The sequence below is a fragment of the Schistocerca cancellata genome, chromosome 12 (genome assembly GCF_023864275.1).
Source record: "Schistocerca cancellata isolate TAMUIC-IGC-003103 chromosome 12, iqSchCanc2.1, whole genome shotgun sequence".
In the NCBI taxonomy this organism is placed as follows: Eukaryota; Metazoa; Arthropoda; class Insecta; order Orthoptera; family Acrididae; genus Schistocerca; species Schistocerca cancellata.
Window position 1 is genome coordinate 121,421,594 of NC_064637.1, and position 26,569 is coordinate 121,448,162.

The window sequence follows — 26,569 nt, forward strand, 5'->3', positions numbered from 1 at the left end:
TGACATTTTCAATCAAGAACAACTTTACAATGCAGACACAGATCGACTAATGTTTGAATGAGGTTATGTTGACTGAGGTCCAAGCTAACTGCCTGACGTCTGCAATCTGTTTCTTTCAACCGCTACTTACCATTGTCGCCACCTAATGGCAAATATTTTATATTTAATTAGTGTTAGTGCGAAAATGAATAAAACTTGATACACATGCAAAATACATTTTTGTTAAATGATGAAAAAATTATATACTCCATGGCCATCAACCACCAAGATACAGGATTAGCTCCAGAACTTTACTTAAACGTCCACACTATATATATGTCTCCATGCACTGGCAGAGAACAACTGTGGGCAGGTAGATGTGACACACTTCTAAGGTGGGTAAACTTTCTGCGTTTCTACCGTCTGGAAGTACTTTAGATTGATCAGCCGAGATGACTAAAGAGGCTAAGATTGGGTGTTTGTAAATCCAGGGACAATCTTGTCAAATAGAAATTTTCCAGTGGAATGGCACTGTAAAATGTGGAGGCCAACAAACAATGGATCACCTTTTCTGTGAGGTCAACTGACGTGGAAACACATTTTTCCTTGTGGTTAGACAGTGTCTTGATCTGTTTCTGTAAAATGAATGTGGCTGTGGCAGCAGCCAGTTGTCCATGAAAGCTTTGACAGCAATGTCAAATGTGTGCACTCAGACTGCTTTTTTTTTAGTGGTCCAAACAAATGAAACATGTGGGGCATTAAGTCCAGACTACTGTGGTCCACAACAGTTTCTGGATTTTTTGTTGAGTTTGGGCAGCTGTGCTCGGTCAAGCATTGTCATGATGTTTTGTTTGGTCCAGTAGCAATTTGAGCAACTGTTATTCAGTGATTGTCTTCAGTAAGCTGGCTAACAGTCTGGATGCTATGTCATGCTAGTCCTTGTGCGAAGTTGGTGAGCTGCCTTCTCAGTTACTTCTTGTCCTGATACAAATGTTTGTGCCATGCATACTCCTGAGTCTTTCTCAGGGTGTTGTCTCTGAACTGTGCTGCAAGTCTTCCCAAAAAGTTGAACAGTTTTACAACCTTTATTGTGACAGATTTTATTATAATGTGTTGTGCAACAGAGGACACTACCTTTCGCTCTGACATTACTGTTTCTTCAGTCAATCTAGCTGTGGAGAACAGCCATTGGAAACCAAAGTAACGACGAGGAGAGATCGCACCACTCTCTGTTTACAAAAAGGCACACACAACAAAAATTCTGATATATATTTGATCCACCCTTGCACTTACTTTCTGATGGTGAAATTCTGAGTATCACTGATAGAAGCACTTGAAGAAGAAGAAGAAGAAGAAGAAGAAGAAGAAGAAGAAGAAATCACACACTTCCAGAACTTCTGTATTCTTTCTTTAGGAGGGCAGTTAGATAGGGTGCACAAAGTTGAGGGCAGTGTCTGAGGCCAGGTTGTGAATGACCTAGCTGTTGAGAAAAAGATGAAACAAAGGTTAGCGAGAAAGCAGGTAAAAGAGTGAGTAGAGTGAGTAGCAGTGTTGGATTTTCACACTTTCCCTTCAATATGATGCTGCTGTAGTGCCTACCTTTGACTTCCTACTTTCTCCAACATCTTTCATCTCCGCCTCCTATCACGCTTGCAATAGGTGGGTCTGAGCAAGCTGCCACTCCTTTCCAGCCTTCCCAAACTAATGCCACTTCCATCCCTAATGAAGGAACTCATATGTTCCCCACACTTGTAATAGTTTTCTATTCTTTTAAGTTTATCCATCAGCAGTACTTTGTATTTTGCCAGCTGAAGCTATGTTTTGGTCATGATTTTCTGAATTGAATTTTCCTTTTGGTACATAGTGTACATGTGTTAATTATGATGTTAGTTTTCATCAGCGTCCATTTGAGTAATTCACATATCACTCTCATATTTGTTTTACAATAGAGTATTGACTCCGTGTTTATTAAACAGGTTATGATAAGGCAAATTTATTTACGTGGCTCCATTTCTGTTCTCCAGGTATTTCAAAAATTCCATTAACATCATATGCGAGTTCGTCCCACAGATAATTTTTTTGATCTTCTTGTTCCTCTACATGTGTATCTTGATGTTTGTCAAATGGGTGAACTATGGACCGACATTTGGTAAGTGAGAATTAAATTTTTGGCATTTTGTAATTCTACTATAGTAGACAGCATTTGTGATTACAGTGGAGGATTTGTTAAAGTCATCTTGGTTTTCACTTTCGGAGCATTAGAATAAATTTATAGCTTGTGATTTGATAGATGACTAAACACACATTCTTTCTTTTTTCAGGTTTCACGGCAGGCCCTGCGTGTGCTCCATCAATTTTAATCACTTTCATCAATATGGTATTGTTCAAAGGTAGTGTTCCTCCAAAAGGTTGTGATGAGTTCATGTATAGTGGACAGGTGAGCAAGAGTGGAAAAATGTTTCATTGAATTTGTTTGGTTTCACTCTACATTATCATCAGTCTTACCTCAAATAGAATTAATCTGTGTTTTCAAACAACTTATTCTGGAAATTAATTTCACCAGTTTCGCATTTTTGCATTACTTTTAGTGTATGCAATTTTTCTTTCTTCTGTATTGCAGAAAGGCTTGCAGAGGTTCTTTGTTGTTCTTGCTCTACTGTGTGTTCCTTGGATGCTTCTTGCAAAACCCATTGTTTTGATAATGAGGCACCGCAAAGCCCACCAACCGGTGAGTAATAATCTGTACCCCCTGCAATGTTTTGAGGCATTTGACACATTTGAGGGTAAATATCTCGCAGGAGATGATACTGTGTTGAGTCAGTTTGCTCTTTCATTTAACAGACAATCTTCTGACTTTCCCCAGCTTTCAAGCCATCCCGTACCTGCAGAGAACGGCATGGATGCAGAGGTGGGATCAATGTCAGGGACAGCACACAAGGACAGTACAGATGGGGCTCCCGCGCCGCAGAGCAGTGAAGACCACGACCTGGGAGAAATCTTCATCCATCAGGGCATCCACACGATAGAGTACGTGCTAGGCTCTGTCTCTCACACTGCCTCGTATTTGCGACTTTGGGCACTGTCACTGGCGCACGCCCGTAAGTATAAGTGGCTATCTTTTACTTGTTTTTCAAATAATTTATTTCACTATGGCAATATATTTTAAATATAGAGTAGGAGAAATTATATTTCATAGAGGTGGCACTGGAAGTAATAAACTTTGGTGGCACTTAGTCAAATAAGTGGTCCTTCACTTCATTGTCACCTATGAAATTAAATTTGAAAATTGTCTACAGATGAGATGCATAATGCCTTCCCCAGTGCAGTGCATATTGGTTAGGGAGCACCTTGCTTATTTCACCAGATGATTCATTAATTTGGCATTTTTGTAACTTACGAGGGGACTGAAAGTCAGTGTTCGGACGTAAATTCCTTAAGCAGAACAATACATCACTTTAGACTTGTGTGTTTTGGAGTTCTACATGTTGAGCTTTTCCACAAATCCACCAAGCTGATAAGCACAGAGTCACTGGATGGGAAACAATTTTTCCTTACTTTCTAAAAATTCCATATTTATTATAGAATAGAAGTTTGTCTCTTAATATACAGTTTCAAGCTATTGACTTAATGTACAGGAGATTTGTCAAAACACAAAAACTGATTTATACTTTTCCCTATAAAATCATTAATATATGGTACTGAATAATTAATTAAGCAATTAATTTTTAAAAGTTTGTTACTTTTGAAGAAAAATTATTAAGTCTAAGTACTTACCAAATTTTCAGATTGTCATTTATGAATTCTTCTACTGAATAGCAACATTTTTGCACTAGTTTCTCATATAAGGTTTTTCAGTGTTTTAAATTTATGCTGAGCAATTCTCATCCTTTAACTTTGTTATAAATTTTCATGGAGTTTGAGCATACAGTTTTAAATGATGGGTGGGCATAAAATTATTTTGATTTCTGGTGTTGTAATCACCTTGAAAATGATTTGCTACAAATAAATCAGGGGTACTGTGTACAAAGATAATCAGCTCATATGTACAGTGAGGGAACACTTAATATGCTAAGATTTTTTAGGATTGGTTGGCATGATTTTCTTCGCTCTACATTGTTCGTATTTCTAATGATGGTTTTCTGAAGTTTTAGTATTGTACACACATTGTTTGAGTTACCACAAAATACAATTCCGTACCTTACTACTGACCCAAAGTAGCTGTGATATACTACTTTTCTTGGGCCCCTACTGGTATCATTTTACAATATCTTCATTGCAAATGCTAGGCTATTTAATTTGCAAGATACTGTATATGTGATCCTCATGATAGATTTTTATCTAGTTGCATTCCTAGGAATTTCACATAGTTAGCTTTCTGCAAATCCTGGTTTCTGTGACTTATAATTTTGCTTGTTTTGATTTAAACTCCATTAACTCATTCTTTTCCATGTTTAATTTTAACAAATTTAAATCAAACCAGGTATCTAATTTTGTTAAAGTATGTAATACAGATTGTGGAATTTGGTCAGTATCGTTACTTTCAATTTAATTTCATATTTAATGGAAATGTTAATTGGCAAATATTGAAGCATTATTTTAATAAATTATTTTTCCCTCAGTTACTACTTGCATGAAAATGAGTACTTTCAATAAATTAAAATTTGGTACAAAAATGTCAATATGAAATAAAAATGAAATACTTCATTTTAGGGTCCTGTGCCTCTGTTGGCAGAAATGTGTCTAGCTCCCCGTGTTCAGAGTTTAATCACATTGGACATGTTTTTAACAAGAATCACCCGAGTATAGATGATGGCCCCACCAATGCACTGGCTTTTTATACCTCCTGTATGTGGTACTGCTGCCGTCTGTATATGTGCACGTCACTGCCCCATGACTTCTGTCGTCTCAGTGTATGCAACAAGTGTAATCTGCTGATGCAATGAGTGGGGTGCCATTTGTCTTTGGTTGATCTGAAGCACTCACTAATTTTATGTCAATGAGTATCTACACTATCTCGATGCTGTGCTTTCAAAGAATGTGGCCGATTCCATCCGTCACCCTGGGGATATACATTAGAAATTCTGTGACTGGAATTTCTTCTTTGAAGGTCTCATTTTGCCAGGTATTGTGGTTTACCACATTAATCCTTCACAGAATATCCAATGTGTTTCAAAAATTGTCTTGCATTGGAGCTGATGTGGCCTTTTTCACTTCTTAAAAGTATGGTGATCATATGATGGTTCTAGAGGTTACGTAAATACCAGGCTATATGAGTAGGTTCACAAAATGTGTTGTAGCCCATAGTACAGTATGTTACTGTAAATGAGGAGTTATCTGAAAAATCAGTTACCTGAATGCTAAATTTTAATGTTTTATTTATTGAGGAAAGGTGTTTGATTTGGTTGACGAAAGTATTCCCCTGAACACCTTGAAAGATGTAGCAGACTGGAAGGACAAAAGAGGGATAAAGGGGCTGTATAAAAAGCAAGAACAGGCACAGAAAATTGTCAGTGAGGAAACATATGAGAGGTGGTAGACAAGGATATTGTTGGAACAACCTGACTGATTAAAACCTCGGAACTTTGCTTGTTGTGGGCAAGTCCTTTGTTATTGAGCTATCCGAGCACGACTTTTTCAGAAGTTCATGTCGGGAGTGTAGTATTATAAAGCAATGAATTGCGGACAATCAGGAAGAAAGAGAGAGGAATAATCCTGTGGTGGTTTTGAAATATGGTAGTGGAAAAAATACATAAAGTGAAATGGAGTGACAATGATGAAGGAAGAAGTGCTTCTAGGAATAGAAGAAGAAAGAAAAGGTATGAAATGATATGAATAAGGAAAAGAAATACACTAAGAAAGGGAGGGGAAGAACATTGACAATTTGGATTGCTCGACGACATGAAAAATGGATGCAGTTAGCAGGTCAGGGAAAAGGCAGAGGGAAGAGAACATCCATTTGATACCTGTCATGATACCATTAGAGGTTTTCCAGCCAGGAGGATCATGATTGTATAAGCTATAGCATTGTTATTAGGTCATCTTGCAGTGTTACTCATCTCCCAGAATTTTCTTTGATTTCTTTCATAGAGTGACATGAAAATAAAGTAATAGTGCTGATAAATAATGCCACCGACGCAGCTGAGCTTCTCAGCAAAGAATTACTTGCACAGTAGCATTTGAGGAGATGGTGTCAGATTGCTAGGGAACAGATTTATTAATAAGAACCCGTCAGCTTTGAATAATATGTTGTGGAATGTATTGATGCAGCAGTTACACACTGTCAAGAAACTTGTGCAAGTAATGCAGTTAGGTGACTTTGAACTCCGAGTTCTGTCCCGTCGGAATATTGTCTAATACAGTACTGTGATATGTGTATCAATAATGGAAGATGTCATTTTGAACTACTGAGAGCTCAGTTTGCTGCAGTTAGATGTTTTCACAGTTAAGAATTAAATATTCATTTCTGACAGTTAGTTTTTTTTTATATTTTAGGTAAATTTGATACAGAGGCCCAAGTCACCCAGTATAAATCACATAAGACACATGCTTACTGAACCACAAACGATAGTACTGTACTGTGAGAGCAAAAACTGTAGTATGAAAACTTAGGCATAATTGTAATTGGAAGTGTTGTGCTTTTTTTCAGTATTATCTATCATATTTAATAATTTTATAAAATCTGTACAACATGGGATGAATAGTATAAACAGTTCATTGTACCTTTTTTTAATTTGTTATAGAGATGCTGTGCATTGTTCTCAATAAGTTCTTGCCCTTTGTCTTCAGGTATTTTATGTCGAGTAGATTGCTTACTCCATATGTTCATTTCCAGAGCTGTCTGAGGTGCTGTGGAGTATGGTGATGAAGAATGGACTGGTAGTGGAGGGCTGGACTGGAGGCTTTGCCCTATGGCTGGTATTTGCCTTCTGGGCAGTGCTTACTGTGGGCATCTTGGTGCTTATGGAGGGACTATCTGCATTCCTCCACACATTGCGGCTTCACTGGTGAGTGCCCCGTCATCAGAGTAAATGTTCTACAAACATTCAGTTAGTAGCCATGGCTATACAGCACAAACGTAAATTGGTCATAAGCAGTTGAAAAGTGTCAGCATGAGTATTGAATTTTTGAAACAACTGCCCACTATTAAATTAGTTGAAATGTACAGTGAACAACAGAAAGAGTAAAGGTGTCCCATCACTGTGTAATAGGGGTGTTCAGCGGTAGATGAGCACTTACAAGGAGAGATCCTCAGTGGTGAGATTGACTTTTTGTGAAACCATCTGTATGATGATGTAGGTTATGATACCAAGTATTGCACTTACAGTCATTCACCCCGGTGGGACCTAGTCTGGGAGTAATCAATGCAAAAAAAGGTTGGAATTTTATGTGACATTCAATAGAATTAAAATATAATAGTATAATATTGGCTGGTTACATGGCATAACAAATAGGGTAAGCAACTCTTGGCAGGTTAAAACTGTGTGCCCGACCGAGACTCGAACTCGGGACCTTTGCCTTTCGCGGGCAAGATCCCGAGTTCGAGTCTCGGTCGGGCACACAGTTTTAATCTGCCAGGAAGTTTCATATCAGCGCACACTCCGCTGCAGAGTGAAAATCTCATTCTGAAATAGGGTAAGGTTGTACATTTGAAACTCATAACGGCTTTAAATTTTTATCGAAATGACTTTTATTATTACTTTTATTCCATTAATGGTTTTAAATCTATTTTTTTCCTTTTGTATCATTCTTTTTTTGTGTATGTGAATTTTATTATGTTTATAAATTACAATATTTAAATATTTGACACTGCCGATCTATAGGTTGAAAAAAAAGACAAAATAATCTATTTATATTGACTGTGCAGCAATGTCAAAAAATGTGTTTATCACAAGATATGCAATTTGTTGTGTGTGTGTGTGTGGGGGGGGGGGGGGTGCATGATATGCAACTGTCATAAAAACATTTTAAAAAACCTGTTGCTTTTGTTGCTGTGACATTAGAAGATTGGAGAACAGATGTGCGTTACATTAAACGGTGTTGGCAATGAGGCAGTGTGCCAGTCACCTTCAGGTGCAAGAGTGCAGAGGACTTCCAACAAGCCTATTTATATGCTAGTGAGGTGCCAGTATAAGGGGTGCTGTGAAGTCATTGGAGGGAAAGTTGACGTCCAGCCACCTTCCAGCGAAATAAAGCACAGATCCTGTGCTACACAGTCTATGAGGCTTGTACTGGTTGTCGTGGTTTCGACCCCCCATTCAACCTTTTTCGCCAGATGATTCCTTTTGTGAGAAACACACAAGCTTAACATACTGCCAACATGAGGAGGAGAACAGTCAGTCAAATTCTCAGTGTCTACTGCCTGCTCATGTTGTTTAAAGCAGGTTGCTCTAAATGCCCAGTGGATCTGCTTCCCGTGATACCCATTCTAAACAAACTCGGAATGGAAAAGACCAAGCTCTGCTTATACTTATAGTCTGGAAAGTTGACATCTTTTAGACAGTAAAATATGATGTTCAGAGTATTCCGATATATACTGAAATGAGCTTTGAAAAACAAGTTAATAATTGGCTACCTTCTCTTGCCTCAATAGCTGCTGAGAACTTTCACTGTTGAAGGAGGTGATGTCGTCGTTACGTCCATTAGAGGCTTCTGTAGTTTGTTGAGAATGATGTGAAATAACTGTACCTTGTGATTTTTCTGTGCAGGGTGGAGTTCCAGAGCAAGTTCTATGCTGGTGTGGGATATTCATTCCAGCCGTTCTCATTCGAGGCAATCCTGGATTCTGCATCTCAAGCACCGGAGGATTAGAAATAGCAATGCAACCTCTGTCTTCCTGGCTATGCACTACTTCTCAGTGCTGAGGTTGACAGTCTCTTCTCATTGTGCAGTACTTGTAGATTATTGTAAATGCATTACCTGTAATATTTAGCACATCTCATTATAAACTTTCCAAAGAATGAGACTTGTGTCATTACCATTTTTTGTGTAAAGATAAATCCCACAAATTTGGTTGCATTTTGAGAAACTAATGGTGATTGTGAATAGTGTCTGTGTTAAATTAATGGTACTGGGTAATAACTACAAACTGATGTTCTGTTGACCATTCACAGTATTAGAATTCCTGTTCAATTGGTGGCAGACTTTGCACATTCAGAAAAGTAATGCCCGTCAGCAGATAGTCAACAGTAAGATCACTCCCTAAATCAGTAGTAGTTGTAAAAGATACATACTTTATCATCTTAAAGTTCAAGCTCTTCAAGCAAATTCTTTGGAAACTCCATAGATCGAGTAACCATGTTTTAATGTACTATTCTGTCAGATATGATTGTGAGAATAGCCAAATTCATTTGATACATTCCTCGTGTAGCTGCACATCAACTGTGTATATAACATTTTTTCTTTCAAGCTACCAGGAAGAGATTGAAGTACTTAAGACCATTCTTGTTCACATTGTGGGTCCTGTTGACATAGTAATTTTAACTAATGTTTCCATAATTTATTGAAACAGTAGCTATAAGAGATGTATCATGCTTATCACATACATGACAAGATGCGAATTTGAGATACTCCAGATATTTAGTCTACTGGATAAGTTTATGCTCAGTCTGTCTGTAATATTGCATGCCGTTTTTATGTTCATTTGGAATACTATCAAATGGACAGTCAGAAGTAGATTCTGGAATATGAAAATATTTATTGTTTGCCTCTATGACCACTACTAATTTCACCAGTTGTAGGCACAAGATCAAATAGTAAGTTAATTCACATACGAATGAGATAAGAGGGGCAGATTCAAAACACCAGAGGGCTACTTTAGGGATGGAGAAAAATCCTGGTTTAATTTTATGTTCTGTTAAAGAAATTGTATTTATCAGTGTGTGGCGCTCTGTCTATGTACACTCTTCCCTATATCAAGGCACAGTTTATGATATAGTGTGTTGAGCTCTGAAGTGATAAAATTCGTGACAGTAGTTATAATGGAATTTTTAGCAAATATTTCTAAAATATAAATTGACAGTGCCTGCAATTTACCCTTCAGAATTTTAAGTCACTCCTTACGTGGAAGTAATTGCAATGATCGATTTAAAATTCCCATGACAGCAGTAAAGATCTGATTACATGTTTAGAAAAATGTTTAGTAATCATCCTGTCCTTGTCAGTTACTGTTTAGAAAGATAGGAGGGTATATTGTTCTTTAAGATTACTAGCTTAGAAAATTTTTGCAACTAAATGAATTGTTAAATTGGAAAGATAGTTTGTATTGAGTATACTGGAAAAAAGTTGTATTGAGTATACTGGAAAAAAGTTCTATGTTAAGTGTATTATAAAGAATTGCATTAAATTTGTGTTTGACTGTTTCTGTGTATTAATTATCAAAACAAGATTTTTTACTGTAAACCATAGTGTAACGTTCTAACAATTTCATTCCAGTTACAACACACAAAAATGAATCCAGTTACTGACTTCAGTCGGTCATGAACATCCTCAAGAGATCAAGAGATGACACACACGTGTGTGTGTGTGTGTGTGTGTGTGTGTGTGTGTGTGTGTGTGTGTGTGTGTGTGTGTGTGCGCGCGCGCGCGTGCATGCGCGCGCACGCCTTTTTCCAGATTTGTCTATGTTAAGGGTCAGTTGCCACTCCCTGCACCAAGTGCCTATCCGCTGCAGATCTTCCTGCATTTCGCTAAAATTTTCTAATGCTGCAACTTCTCTGTATACTACACCATCATCCGCAAAAAGCCGCATGGAACTTCCGACACTATCTACTAGGTCATTTATATATGTTGTGAAAAGCAATGGTCCCATAACACTCCCCTGTGGCACGCCAGAGGTTACTTTGTCTGTAGACGTCTCTCCATTGATAGCAACATGCTGTGTTCTGTTTGCTAAGAACTCTTCAATCCAGCCACACAGCTGGTCTGATATTCCGTATTTTGTTTATCAGGCAACAGTGCGGAACTCTATCGAACACCTTCCGGAAGTCAAGGAAAATAGCATCTACCTGGGAGCCTGTTATCTAATATTTTCTGGGTCTCGTGAACAACTAAAGTGAGTTGGGTCTCACACGATCGCTGTTTCTGGAATCCATGTTGATTCCTACATAGTAGATTCTGAGTTTCCAAAAACGACACGATACTCGAGCAAAAAACATGTTCTAAGATTCTACAACAGATCGACATCAGAGATATAGGTCTATAGTTTTGCGCATCTGCTCGACGACCCTTCTTGAAGACTGGGACTACCTGTGCTCTCTCCCAATCATTTGGAACCTTCCGTTCCTCTAGAGACTTGCGGCACACGGCTGTTAGAAGGGTGGCAAGTTCATTCGCGTACTCCGTGTAGAATCGAATTGGTATCCCGTCAGGTCCAGTGGACTTTCCTTTGTTGCGTGATTCCAGTTGCTTTTCTATTCCTTGGACACTTATTTCGATGTCGACCATTTTTTCGTTTGTGCGAGGATTTAGAGAAGGAACTGCAGTGCGGTTTTCCTCCGTGAAACAGCTTCGGAAAAAGGTGTTCAGTATTTCAGCTTTATGCATGTCATCCTCTGTTTCAATGCAATCATCATCCCGGAGTGTCTGGATATGCTGTTTCAAGCCACTTACTGATTTAACGTAAGACCAGAACTTCCTAGGATTTTCTGTCAAGTCGGTACATAGAATTTTACTTTTGAATTCACTGAACGCTTCACGCATAGCCCTCCTTACGCTAAATTTGACATTGTTCAGCTTCTGTTTGTCTGAGAGGTTTTGGCTGCGTTTAAACTTGGAGCGAAGCTCTCTTTGCTTTCGCAGTAGTTTCCTAACTTTGTTGTTGTACCACGGTGGGTTTCTCCTGTCCCTCACAGTTTTACTCGGCACATACTGTAATGGATCTGGGAGATGTTATTTTTTTAATCGTATTTGTCGATACCAAATTGTAAATGTTTTCTTATATTTTTTGTCAGAATTTATTATAATTTGCCATATTATATGTTAATTTACTTATATTTTTGAGAGTGAAAGCATATTGATTACTATTAGTAAATGTATCGAATAATAGCAAAGAGACTGATTACAAGTGGAAGCTTGTGTGTGGTGTAAAACATCTTTGACGCTGGAGTCGTTTTTGACTGTAGTCAGTCGGCAGTTAACTCTTGGTGTGTGTTGACGGTAGAACAATGTGAAGATCGCCGTCATAAATAATTTTGAATTATGTTACTATTTTTTTGTATTAACTATAAGAAGAAACTACATTTGAAGAATTGGTATTTGAAACACCAAAATGAGGGAAACACGTTGAACCACGTCAATTCTGCAACCGACAAAGATGCATTGTGGAATCATACTTAGACAACTGAAGCCAAGACTAATATCGCCGTGTAAACATCTAATGGAAAAGGTACCGTCACAAAATATGGCAAATTTAAGTAAATAAAAAATAGTGAGCATATTTTCAACTTGTATCGTAGCCGGGATACATATTTCAACTGTGTCTCAGCCGGGATGCCATATTTCAATACCTGTCTAAAACGCATTTTACGATTGCCTTGAACTTTTTCCATAAACACTCAACATTGTCAGTGTCAGAACAGAAATTTTCGTTCTGATCTGTTAGGTAGTCTGAAATCTGCCTTCTATTACTCTTGCTAAACAGGTAAACCTTAGTTCCTTTTTTTTATATTCCTATTAACTTCCAATTATAATTATTTTTAAAACCTCAGACATTATAATCTGAACAGTATCAACAATATTTTTTATCCTAGTATTATTAGGTGGATCATACCATGAATGAAATCAAGGAGCCTTACAATGAGCAGAATAAAAGGTTGTAGTTAACTATAACATTTGGGTTGCATTCAAAAAGTATTGATATAATCAATCAACCTTAAATAGAATAAGAAGCGAAATATTGCAGTCAGTTTCGACCTGGAAAATTGGTAAATAAAATACCCTTACTCTTATTAATTGAAGCCCAAAAAGAGGCGTATTACTGTTAATAATATAATTGAACTATAAAGTTCCAATTAAGGAAATGTAAAGCAAATATGGAAGCTGCTAACTTTTTATATTAGCAGTTAAACTCCGTTAACATTTCTAAAATTTATATAGTTTAAATAAAACATTACATTTTCACTGTAAAAATAATATATCTATATTTATAAATACCTAAAAGTAAAAATACTTCCTTAACATCTTCAGTGTCACGCTCTCATTATAAGCTATTTAAGTAAACGAAAAATATCACCAAAATAAATATTCAAAAAATAAAAGTTAAAAGATAAATCTTAAAATTAGAATCATATCAACCCTGTATATAACCAATTAAATAAATAAATAGTCTATATAAGCCTTGACCACCAAATAATTCACCTCAACCATAATCAAATGATTTAGATGAATAATAAGATAATTTTAAAGGAATATATCTAATAAATTTAGTTGAAAGAAAAGGTATGAACCATATAGAACCAGCAAATCTGACAAAAGAAAGTATACTTATAGAAAACAAATTTTGAGAAAAATCAGAATTAGAAATAAGATAACCAAAATAAGCACCTAAAAGAACTACAGTAATAGTTAAAGACTTTAAATAATAAGGCAAAGAAATCACATGAGGAATAGGAAAAATTAACCAAGACAAAAGGCTATCATCAAAAGAAAATCTAGAATAAAAATTATCACCAGATATTGAATAATAAAAAAGACGAAAAGAATAAGAAGCAGCTAAACCAGTAGAAAAGAAATAAAGAAAAAATTAAACAATTAATTCATCTTAAACTATTTCAAGAATTAAATCCTTTGAATAAAACCTTGCTAAAAAAGACATACCACATAAAGACAAACTAGAAACATTAAAACAAACTGAAGTTAAAGGTATAAAATTAACAATTGAACCTATAAAACGAATATCCTGAGAATCCTTTAAATTATGAATTATTGAACCTGCACACATAAACAATAACGCCTTAAATAAAGCATGAGCTGGTAAATGAAAAAATGCAAGTTTTGGATAACCTATAGCCAAAATTCTTATTATTAAACCCAGCCATAAATATAGCTATACAACCAATTAAAAGTAAAAATCAACCACAATTATAATTATCCAATATTGGTCTGAAACGAATTAATAAATAAACCCCAGCAGTAACAAGAGTAGAAGAATGAACTAAAGCAGAAACCGGAGTAGGAGCAGCCATTGCAGCAGGAAGTCAAGAAGAAAAGGGAATTTGAGCTCTTTTAGTTATTGCCACTAAAACAATTATATACTAATAAGCTTTATTTCAAAAGAATTAGAATTAAAATCATAATAATAAATATAATTTCAACCACCAAAATTCAATATTCAAGCAATAGAAATTAAAATAGCAACATCACCAATACGATTAGAAAGTGCAGTTAACATACCTGCACTATAAGATTTCACATTTTGGTAATAAATAACTAAACAATAAGAAACAACCCAAACCATCTCATCCTAATAAAATTCTAATTAAATTAGGACTAATAATTAAAAACCCTATAGAAAGAATAAATATTAAAACAATAATAATAAAACGATTTATATTCTTTTCTCCTGATACATAATCCTCTCTATAATAAATAACCAAAGAAGAAATATGTATAACAAAAGACAAAAATAAGAAATTCAATCAAAAATTAGTCATAACAACCATAGAACCATTTAAATTAAAAAGTTCTCATTCAACAAAAACTCTATAATCAATTATGAAATAATAAATACCCAAAATAAAAATCATAGTTCTAGAAAAAAATAAAGAAAAAAAACTCAAAGAACAAATAGAAAATAAATTCACGGCCTAAGATGAAAAAGATTCATATCATTGATTCCACAAAACAACATTTTTAATTAAAATACTTAAGCAACTTAAACAAAAAATATTCACCCTTTAAACAAAGAATATTTAAGGGCAATCAATGTAAAAGTAAAAGATGATATTCACGAAAATAACCAAGAGAACAAGTATAAACACCAGAATAAGAATACATATATAAAGTATAAACAGCTCTAAAAAAAGACAAAAAAATTAAAGCAAAAATCTAAAAGAAGATCAAGACATAATTCTATTTAATAATCTAAGTTCACCTACCAAATTTAGAGGAGGAGGAGCAGCCATATTAGATGATCTCAAAAGGAATCATTATAAAGCCATTCTTGGTATCAAATTAATTATACCCTTGTTAATTAATGATCTTTGTCTACCTAAACGTTCATAAATAATATTAGATAAACAAAATAATCCAGAAGAACATAAACCATGACCAACCATTAAAGAAAGAGAACCTATACAACCTCACCAATTCATGGTTGTCAACCCTCCAATATCCATTCTTATATGAGCAACAGAAGAATATGCAATTAAAGACTTTAAATCTACCTGATGAAAACAAATAAATCTAACAATAACCCCGCCAGCTAAACCTTAATAATTAAACTTTAAACCCAGATAAGAAATAACCTTCATAACACGAAAAATACCATAACCACCTAACTTTAATAAAACACCAGCAAGAATTATTCTACCTGAAATAGGAGCCTCAACATGAGCCTTAGGAAGCCATAAATGAACCAAAAATATTGGTATCTTAACTAAAAAAGCAAGAATTATAAATACATAAAATATAAAATAATAAGAACCAAAATCAACCAATAAAGGAAAATATAAAGTATTAGAAAAATCATAAACCCTAAATCAAACTAATAATAAAGGTAATCTAGCAACCAAAGTATAAAAAATTAAATAAACACCAGCCTGTAAACGTTCAGGTTGTTAACCTCAACCCAAAATCAAAAGCAAAGTAGGAACTAATCTAGCCTCAAAAAAATATAAAAAGAAAGAAGACTCATTCTAGCAAACGAGCAATAAAGCATAATCATCAAAATTAAGACCATAAAGACAAAAAAATTAGAATGATAAGAACTTAAATAAACAGAACCTCTAGCAGTAATTATTAAAGAACAAATCCAAAAACTTAGCAAAATCAAACTAAAAGAAAAATAATCAATACCAAAATAATATCTAATTATATTTAAATCAGCGTACGAATAAACACAAATTATAAAAACAAAACTAGACAGAAATATTAAAAAATGAACCAACCATCAACAATTATTAACCAAACAGAGAGGAATCAAAAAAATAGTTATAAATAAATACTTTAACATAAGGATAAACCAACAGAATTACAAAAATCATTACCATGAGAACGAATTATTGAAACTAAAATAGAAAGACCTAAAGCACCTTCACAAACAGAAAAAAATCAAACTCAATAAGAAAAACAATAATTAATATAAATAAAGAAAAATATATTCTAATCTCAAAAGAACGTTTAGAAGAAAAAACATAAACACCAGCAAAATAAACCAATAAAGAAGTAAAGGCAGAGAATATAAACATTAGTTTTAATAGTTTAAAAAAAACGCGGGTCTTGTAAACCGGAAATAAGTCCAGCTCCCACTTTTAAAACTTCAGAGGTGAAAAAGCTTCCATCATCGGTCCCCATAACCGATATTTTAAATAAACTAACCCCTGAAATGATCAAAATAATAATTACATCCCTATCAAACGTAATGAATATTAATTTTATTAAATTAAGACACCCAATATCAATAATGCTTTTCATTATCCTACAAACTTTTCTAGTCGGACTAATAACAGGAACAATAATGGAAAGTTATTGATTATCATATATTTTATTTTTAACGTTTCTTAGTGGTATATTAGTTTTATTTATTTATATTACGAGAATTGCATCAAACGAAATATTTCAACCTAAATCAATTACCATAATTATTACCTTAACAATATGGGTATTTATTATATCAACATTAATTATCTTAGATATAACAATATTTATAGACTTTTTGAAAAATACTAAAACTATAAATATTGACAATTTTATAAATTATCAAGAAATAACAATATCTTTAGAAAAACTATATAATAGACCAACATTCATTATTACAATAATAATAATTATTTATTTATTTTTAGCACTATTAGCAGTTATTAAAATCACTAATATTAACCAGGGGCCAATTCGTAAAATAAGATAATTTACTAATGAATAAACCCTTACGATTAAGACAACCTTTAATTAAAAACATTAACCTTACGCTCTAATAAAGTTAAAAAAGCAATTAAAACACAAATAACTAATAAAAGAAAATTCAAAATAAACATAAATAAATCATAAAGTATCAATACTTTTTGTAGAAAAAATCTACATAAATGAATTCTAAATTCAACACATTAATCTGTCAAAATAGTAATCTAATTAATATTAATCAATATAATAAAAATATTTCAATCATATGGTCCTTTCATACTAATATGATTTAATGATCTTAGGATAGAAACCGACCTGGCTCACGCCTGTCTGAACTCAGATCATGTAAGAATTTAAAGGCCGAACATACCTAATTAATGGGCTCCTGCACCCAAAATTTTTCTTAATCCAACATCGAGGTCGCAATCTGCTTTGTCGATATGAGCTCTCAAAAACAATTATGCTGTTATCCCTAAGGTAACTTAATCTTATGATCATAAATTATGGATCAAAACAACAAACATAAATAAATGATATAATAATGAAGAGTTTATTTATTCTTCATGTCACCCCAATAAAACATCATCATTAAATATAGAAAGACAAACAAAAAACTATATAAAAGTAAAATGTTAAGCTCTATAGGGTCTTCTCGTCCTAAAGAAGAATTTAAGCCTTTTGACTCAAAAGTTAAATTCAAAAATTTATTAAGAGACAGTTGATTTCTCGTCAAGCCATTCATTCCAGACACTAATTAAGAGACTAATGATTATGCTACCTTTGCACGGTCAAAATACTGCGGCTTTGATAAACAGGCGGAAATCAATTTTGCCGAGTTCATTATAATAAATTTACAAGGTAAAAATTATATACAAATAAATATACTAATTCTATCATTATTACAAAAATTTTTAAATTAAGTTAATAATCTTTATAAAAAACCTAAAATATTTATAAAATCAAAATAAAAAATAATGAACTAAAACATAATCTTTAAGATAGCTGGTTTAAAGCTTACTATTATATTTTTAAAATAAATTATAGGTTAACAACTTCAAAGCTTATCCCTTAAAGAATAAATAAGTTAATATTTATAATTAAAAAATTAAATAAAAACAATTAACTTTAAAAAATTAAATTTTTTCTTAAGTAACTAGATATCTTGGGAAACGATTAACATCTGATTCCTATAAATAATTTAATAATAATTATGATACATTAACTATAAATTATTTATAAATCAACCCAAATCGAGACAAGTAAAGTAATACCAAAATTTTGATAAACCCTGATACAAAAGGTACAATAAATAAAGTCTACTTTTAAAAATTTAAAATAATATTTCATAAAACACTTACATTACCAATAAACTATAATCTAAAAAATCAATTCTACAAAATATACTAAGACAAAATTCGACAAAATTATTTATATTAAATAATTAAATAAACAAAAAATAAATATAATAAAATAAATAATCAAGATATCCCGATTTGCACAGAAAAATTTTCAGTGTAAGTGAAACACTTTACTAATAAGTTATATCTTGAAACTCTTACTAGATACACTTTCCAGTACATCTACTATGTTACGACTTATCTCATCTAAATTGAAGCTACCTTAAAATAATAAAATAGAATAATCAATAATGAGAGCGATGGGTGATGTGTACACACCTCAGAGCCAATATCAGTTAAATTAAATAAATTAAATTACTATCAAATCCCCCTTCATTAACAGTATTTCACCATAAAATCCGTTATAAACAAAAATCTATTGTAACCCACCTCCTCTTAACTATAAGCTGCACCTTGACCTGAAATATTTTATAATTATAAATCTTGAGAATTATAACTCTGAAAAGATTCTCTGATAACGGAGATATACAAACAAATAAATTAAGTAAAGTAAATCGTGTACTATCAATCACGCGGTAGGTTCCTCTGAATGGAATGTGATACCACCAAATTCTTTGGGTTTAAAGACCTAACTAATAGTACCCTGGTAAATATATTTAACATTTAAAATAATAGGGTATCTAATCCTAGTTTATTATTTAAATTTCACAGATTCATAAAAAGAGCTACAAATAAATTTTAACATTTCACCTTACAAAACTATATTTTAACCCTAGAAATATAAACAACTGTTTTGTTGTTGTTGCGGTCTTCAGTCCTGAGACTGGTTTGATGCAGCTCTCCATGCTACTTTATCCTGTGCAAGCTTCTTCATCTCCCTGTACCTACTGCAGCCTACATCCCTCTGAATCTGCTTAGTGTATTCATCTCTTGGTCTCCCCCTACGATTTTTACCCTCCACACTGCCCTCCAATACTAAATTGGTGATCCCTTGATGCCTCAGAACATGTCCTACCAACCGATCCCTTCTTCTGGTCAAGTTGTGCCACAAACTCCTCTTCTCCCCAATCCTATTCAATACTTCCTCATTAGTTATGTGATCTACCCATCTAATCTTCAGCATTCTTCTGTAACACCACATTTCGAAAGCTTCTATTCTCTTCTTGTCCAAACTATTTACCGTCCATGTTTCACTTCCATACATGGCTACACTCCATACAAATACTTTCAGAAATGACTTCCTGACACTTAAATCTATACTCGATATTAACAAATTTCTCTTCTTCAGAAACTCTTTCCTTGCCATTGCCAGTCTACATTTTATATCCTCTCTACTTCGACCATCATCAGTTACTTTGCTCCCCAAATAGCAAAACTCCTTTACTACTTTAAGTGTCTCATTTCCTAATCTAATTTTCTCAGCATCACCCGACTTAATTCGACTACATTCCATTATCCTCGTTTTGCTTTTGTTGATGTTCATCTTATATCCTCCTTGCAAGACACTGTCCATTCCGTTCAACTGCTCTTCCAAGTCCTTTGCTGTCTCTGACAGAATTACAATGTCATCGGCGAACCTCAAAGTTGTTATTTCTTCTCCATGGATTTTAATACCTACTCCAAATTTTTCTTTTGTTTCCTTTACTGCTTGCTCAATATACAGATTGAATAACATCGGGGAGAGGCTACAACCCTGTCTTACTCCCTTCCCAACCACTGCTTCCCTTTCATGTCCCTCGACTCTTATAACTGCCATCTGGTTTCTGTAAAAATTGTAAATAGCCTTTTGCTCCCTGTATTTTACCCCTGCCACCTTTAGAATTTGAAAGAGAGTATTCCAGTCAACATTGTCAAAAGCTTTCTCTAAGTCTACAAATGCTAGAAATGTAGGTTTGCCTTTCCTTAATCTTTCTTCTAAGATAAGTCGTAAGGTCAGTATTGCCTCACGTGTTCCAGTATTTCTACGGAATCCAAACTGATCATCCCCAGGTCGGCTTCTACTAGTTTTTCCATTCATCTGTAAAGAATTCGTGTTAGTATTTTGCAGCTGTGGCTTATTAAACTGATAGTTCGGTAATTTTCACATCTGTCAACACCTGCTTTCTTTGGGATTGGAATTATTATATTCTTCTTGAAGTCTGAGGGTATTTCGCCAGTTTCATACATCTTGCTCACCAGATGGTAGAGTTTTGTCAGGACTGGCTCTCCCAAGGCCGTCAGTAGTTCCAATGGAATGTTGTCTACTCCGGGGGCCTTGTTTCGACTCAGGTCTTTCAGTGCTCTGTCAAACTCTTCATGCAGTATCGTATCTCCCATTTCATCTTCATCTACATCCTCTTCCATTTCCATAATATTGTCCTCAAGTACATCGCCTTTGTATAGACCCTCTATATACTCCTTCCACCTTTCTGCTTTCCCTTCTTTGCTTAGAACTGGGTTTCCATCTGAGCTCTTGATGTTCATACAAGTGGTTCTCTTATCTCCAAAGGTGTCTTTCTTTAATTTTCCTGTAGGCAGTATCTATCTTACCCCTAGTGAGATAAGCCTCTACATCCTTACATTTGTCCTCTAGCCATCCCTGCTTAGCCATTTTGCACTTCCTGTCAATCTCATTTTTGAGACGTTTGTATTCCTTTTTGCCTGCTTCATTTACTGCATTTTTATATTTTCTCCTTTCATCAATTAAATCCAATATTTCTTCTGTTACCCAAGGATTTCTACTGTATTTCTTTCCCCGATTCCTGTCAATTGTTCCCTTATGCTCTCCCTGATACTCTGTACAACCTCTGGTTCTTTCAGTTTTTCCAGGTCCCATCTCCTTAAATTCCCACCTTTTTGCAGTTTCTTCAGTTTTAATCTACAGGTCATAACCAATAGATTGTGGTCAGAGTCCATATCTGCCCCTGGAAATGTCTTACAATTTAAAACCTGGTTCCTAAATCTCTGTCTTACCATTATATAATCTATCTGATACCTTTTAGTATCTCCAGTGTTCTTCCATGTATACAACCTTCTATCATGATTCTTAAACCAAGTGTTAGCTAAGATTAAGTTGTGCTCTGTGCAAAATTCTACCAGGCGGCTTCCTCTTTCATTTCTTAGCCCCAATCCATATCCACCTACTACGTTTCCTTCTCTCCCTTTTCCTACACTCGAATTCCAGTCACCCATGACTATTAAATTTTCGTCTCCCTTCACTATCTGAATAATTTCTTTTATTTCATCATACATTTCTTCAATTTCTTCATCATCTGCAGAGCTAGTTGGCATATAAACTTGTACTACTGTAGTAGGTGTGGGCTTCGTATCTATCTTGGCCACAATAATGTGTTCACTATGCTGTTTGTAGTAGCTTACCCGCATTCCTATTTTCCTATTCATTATTAAACCCACTCCTGCATTACCCCTATTTGACTTTGTGTTTATAACCCTGTAGTCACCTGACCAAAAGTCTTGTTCCTCCTGTCACCGAACTTCACTAATTCCCGCTATATCTAACTTTAACCTATCCATTTCCCTTTTTAAATTTTCTAACCTACCTGCCCTATTAAGGGATCTGACATTCCACGCTCCGATCTGTAGAACGCCAGTTTTCTTTCTCCTGATAACGACATCCTCTTGAGTAGTCCTCGCCCGGAGTTCCGAATGGGGGACTATTTTACCTCCGGAATATATTACCCAAGAGGACGCCATCATCATTTAATCATACAGTAAAGCTGCATGCCCTCGGGAAAAATTACGGCTGTAGTTTCCCCTTGCTTTCAGCCGTTCGCAGTACCAGCACAGCAAGGCCGTTTTGGTTATTGTTAAAAGGCCAGATCAGTCAATCATCCAGACTGTTGCCCTTGCAACTACTGAACCAATAATATTCACTTGTATCAATCGTATAACTGCGGCTGCTGGCACGAATTATGCCGATACTAAATCAATTGCTAAATCCAAAATCACTTGATAATTAAATCAAATTACTGCAAAAAGAACATTTAGTTTAACGAAACTTACATATAATACAAAGAAAAAGTGAATAAACAAGCAAGAATAAAACTTTTGGAAACAAAAATAAGAAATTTGAAAATTTATAAAATTAAGAAAACATAAGAGATTCAAATATTTAAAGGAAAAAGAGAAATAAACCACAAACATTGACAAAAAAAAGAAACACAGCCACGTATGACCACAACAACTTCTCTATTGTATATAAATAAAGATTAATATGGAACATGTATACAGATAAATGTATTATATTCTTTATTATTTAATCTTTCTTTTCACTAATAATAAAGAAAGATTAAATAATATAATAAATATATTCTATACAATTATGTAATTTAATGTAATATGTTATTAATATAAAACTAAGTTTATATTAAATTAACTTAAACATGCATTAGTTAAATAATCTAATTGTAGATAATTATGTAATTATATTATTATAATTAATATAATTATTTATATTAATACAATAATTTATATTTAATATCATTACTTATATTTAATATATCCAATTATAATAATATTTAATATTAAATTACATATTATTATATATTTATAATATAATAACCTATTTTAAGTTAAAAAATAAGTAGGTATAATTCTAGGTAAATAAATGTTTTAAAATAATCATTTAATAATAATAAAATAACATTATAGGTATTAAAATTTAATTAAATCTAATATATTAATATAAATTATATATATATATATATATATATATATTCAAATTATCCGAACCGAGATAAATTAATTAGAAATAACCAAAATAATACAAATTTTAAAAAAGCTTTTAATTTATATATTAAATATAAATGAAGTGCCTGATTAAAGGGTTACCTTGATAGGGTAAATCAAGTAAATAGAATTACCTTCGTTAAAAATTACATAAGACAGAATTAAACTACCTCCTTTAGTATCAAAAACTAACGTGCATCATACACCTTAATGTAAAAAGGTAAGCTAAACAAGCTAATGGGTTCATACCTTATTTATAGAGGTATCAATCCTCTCCTTTTTAATGACCAACAACTCTACAAAAGTTCTCTTCCTATCAACATTAATGATAGGAATGTTCCTGTCCATTTCATCAAACTCCTGATTCGGAGTTTGAATAGGACTTGAGATCAACTTACTTTCATTTATTCCGCTCCTAACAAGAAATAAAAATATAATAATAAATGAGTCATCAATTAAATATTTTATTGTCCAAGCAATAGCATCGACAATACTATTATTTTCAATTTTGCTGATTCAAATAAAGTATCCAATAGGGTGGGAAACAGAATTTATTCCATCAATAATAATCAGATCTATATTATTATTAAAGATTGGGGCTGCACCTTTTCATTTCTGATTTCCAGAAGTAATAGGAGCTTCAAGATGAAATAACTGTTTGACACTAATAACATGGCAAAAAATTGACCCAATAATGGTATAATCTTATTGTATTCAACTAAGAACTTTCATTTGAACAATTATCATTCTAAGAATTATTATTGGGGCAATAGGTGGTTTAAATCAAACATCTCTACGCCAACTTCTAGCATATTCCTCAATTAGACACTTAGGGTGAATAATTAGATCCCTAACAGTCAGAGAAAACGTCTGAGAACTATATTTTATTATTTACTCACTATTAAGAATAATTATGGTTTTATTATCTAAGCAAATAAACCTATTTTTAATAAACCAAATTTATTCGGCCAGAAATATAAAAACTGAAATTAAATTCATAATATTTTTATCTCTCCTATCCCTAGGTGGTTTACCACCGTTTCTTGGGTTTCTACCAAAATGAATTGTAATACAATCATTAATAGAAAACAAAATAACAACTATTATAACCATTATGGTTGTATTAACTACAATTACACTTTATTATTACATACATATTAGATTCCCAGCCCTAATTATGTCATACACAGAAAATTCATGATCTATAAAGATAAAGTCTCAAAAATCAAGAATTATTCTTCCTATAACAGTAATAATTTCAACAATAGGATTAATCTCAACATCAACCTTAATCTCATTATACTAAGGGCTTAAGTTAATTAAACTAATAACCTTCAAAGTTATAATTCAAAGAATAATCTTTTAGGCCTTAGTAAACTTTTACACCTCTAGAATTGCAGTCTAGAATCATAATTGAATATAAGACCTAAAACATGGTAAGAGAGAAAACATCTCATAAGTAGATTTACAGTCTACCACCTAAAATTCAGCCATCTTACCGCAAAAATGATTATTCTCAACAAACCATAATGATATTGGTACTTTATACTTCCTATTTGGAGCCTGAGCAGGAATAGTAGGAACATCAATAAGAATACTTATTCATGCTGAACTTGGTCAACCAGGATCTTTAATTGGAGATGACCAAATTTATAATGTTATTATTACAGCCCATGCATTTGTAATAATTTTCTTTATAGTAATACCTATTATAATTGGTGGATTTGGTATTTGACTTGTACCATTAATAATTGGTGCACCAGATATAGCATTCCCACGAATAAATAATATAAGTTTTTGATTATTACCACCTTCATTAACCCTTCTTCTTACATCTTCCATAGTAGATAACGGTGCTGGTACAGGATGAACAGTTTACCCACCTCTAGCAGGAGCTATCGCACACAGGAGTGCATCTGTAGACCTAGCTATCTTCTCACTCCACTTAGCAGGTGTATCATCTATTCTCGGTGCAGTAAACTTCATTACAACAGCAATTAATATACGATCAGAAAGTATAACTTTAGATCAAACACCTTTATTTGTATGATCTGTAGCTATTACAGCCCTTCTTCTTCTTCTTTCACTTCCAGTATTAGCAGGAGCTATTACTATACTATTAACAGACCGAAATTTAAATACATCATTTTTCGACCCTGCGGGAGGGGGTGACCCAATTTTATATCAACACCTATTTTGATTCTTCGGACATCCAGAAGTTTAAATTTTAATTCTACCAGGATTTGGGATTATCTCTCACATTGTATGTCAAGAAAGAGGAAAAATTGAAGCATTTGGAACATTGGGTATAATTTATGCTATATTATCAATTGGACTAATAGGATTTATTGTATGAGCACATCACACATTTACAGTAGGAATGGATGTTGACACACAAGCATACTTTACATCAGCAACAATATTATTGCTGTACCTACAGGAATTAAGGTATTTAGATGATTAGCTACACTATATGGAACTAAATTCAAGTTCAATCCACCACTATTATGAGCTTTAGGATTTATTTTTCTATTCACGATTGGTGGACTAACAGGATTAGTATTAGCAAATTCATCACGTGATATTGTATTACATGATACATATTATGTAGTAGCCCACTTCCATTATGTATTATCTATAGGATCAGTATTCGCAATTATAGGAGATGTTATTCAATGATACCCACTATTTACAGGATTAACTATAAATAATACATGATTAAAAATCCAATTTACAATTATATTTATTGGAGTAAACTTAACATTCTTCCCTCAACACTTCTTAGGGTTAGCAGGAATACCGCGACGATATTCAGACTACCCAGATGCATATACATCATGAAATGTAGTGTCAAGAATTGGGTCTACAATTTCTATTGTAGGAATCATTATATTCATTGTAATTATATGAGAATGGTTACAAACCGAGCAATCATATTTAGAGCTAATATAAGATCAACAGAATGATTACAAAATAATCCACCTGCAGAACACAGTTACTCAGAATTACCATTAATTTCTAGATTCTAATATGGCAGATTAGTGCAGTAGATTTAAGCTCTACAAATAAAGGTTTGACCTTTTATTAGAAAATTCATTAATGGCAACATGATCAAATTTATCCCTTCAAGATGGAGCTTCACCATTAATGGAGCAACTATCATTCTTCCATGATCATACTATGGTCGTATTATTATTAATTACAGTAATTGTAGGTTATGCCCTAAGTTATATATTATTTATTGCCTATACAAACCGAAACAATCTGAACAGCATTACCAGCAATTACGCTAATTTTTATTGCACTTCCATCATTACGACTATTATATTTACTTGATGATTCAGTAGATGCAATAATCACAATCAAAACCATTGGACGACAATGATACTGAAGATATGAATATTCAGACTTTATAGACATAGAATTTGACACTTATATAACACCAGAAC

The 26,569-nt window shown here is 33.5% G+C and overlaps 1 protein-coding gene across 4 annotated transcripts in view; it reads left to right on the top strand.

Annotated features, from left to right (window-relative positions):
* Positions 1 to 10,337, top strand: part of LOC126109883 (V-type proton ATPase 116 kDa subunit a 1) — a 117,696-nt gene extending 107,359 nt beyond the window's left edge. For all 4 annotated transcript variants that reach the window (XM_049914965.1, XM_049914967.1, XM_049914968.1 and 1 more), the window contains exons 12-17: positions 2,004 to 2,128; positions 2,301 to 2,416; positions 2,600 to 2,707; positions 2,843 to 3,077; positions 6,812 to 6,983; positions 8,685 to 10,337. In XM_049914965.1, the coding sequence (XP_049770922.1) occupies positions 2,004 to 2,128; positions 2,301 to 2,416; positions 2,600 to 2,707; positions 2,843 to 3,077; positions 6,812 to 6,983; positions 8,685 to 8,787 (859 nt within the window). In that variant the 3' untranslated portion in view covers positions 8,788 to 10,337. The remainder of the gene's footprint in view (positions 1 to 2,003; positions 2,129 to 2,300; positions 2,417 to 2,599; positions 2,708 to 2,842; positions 3,078 to 6,811; positions 6,984 to 8,684) is intronic.
* Positions 10,338 to 26,569: the final 16,232 nt, after the last annotated feature.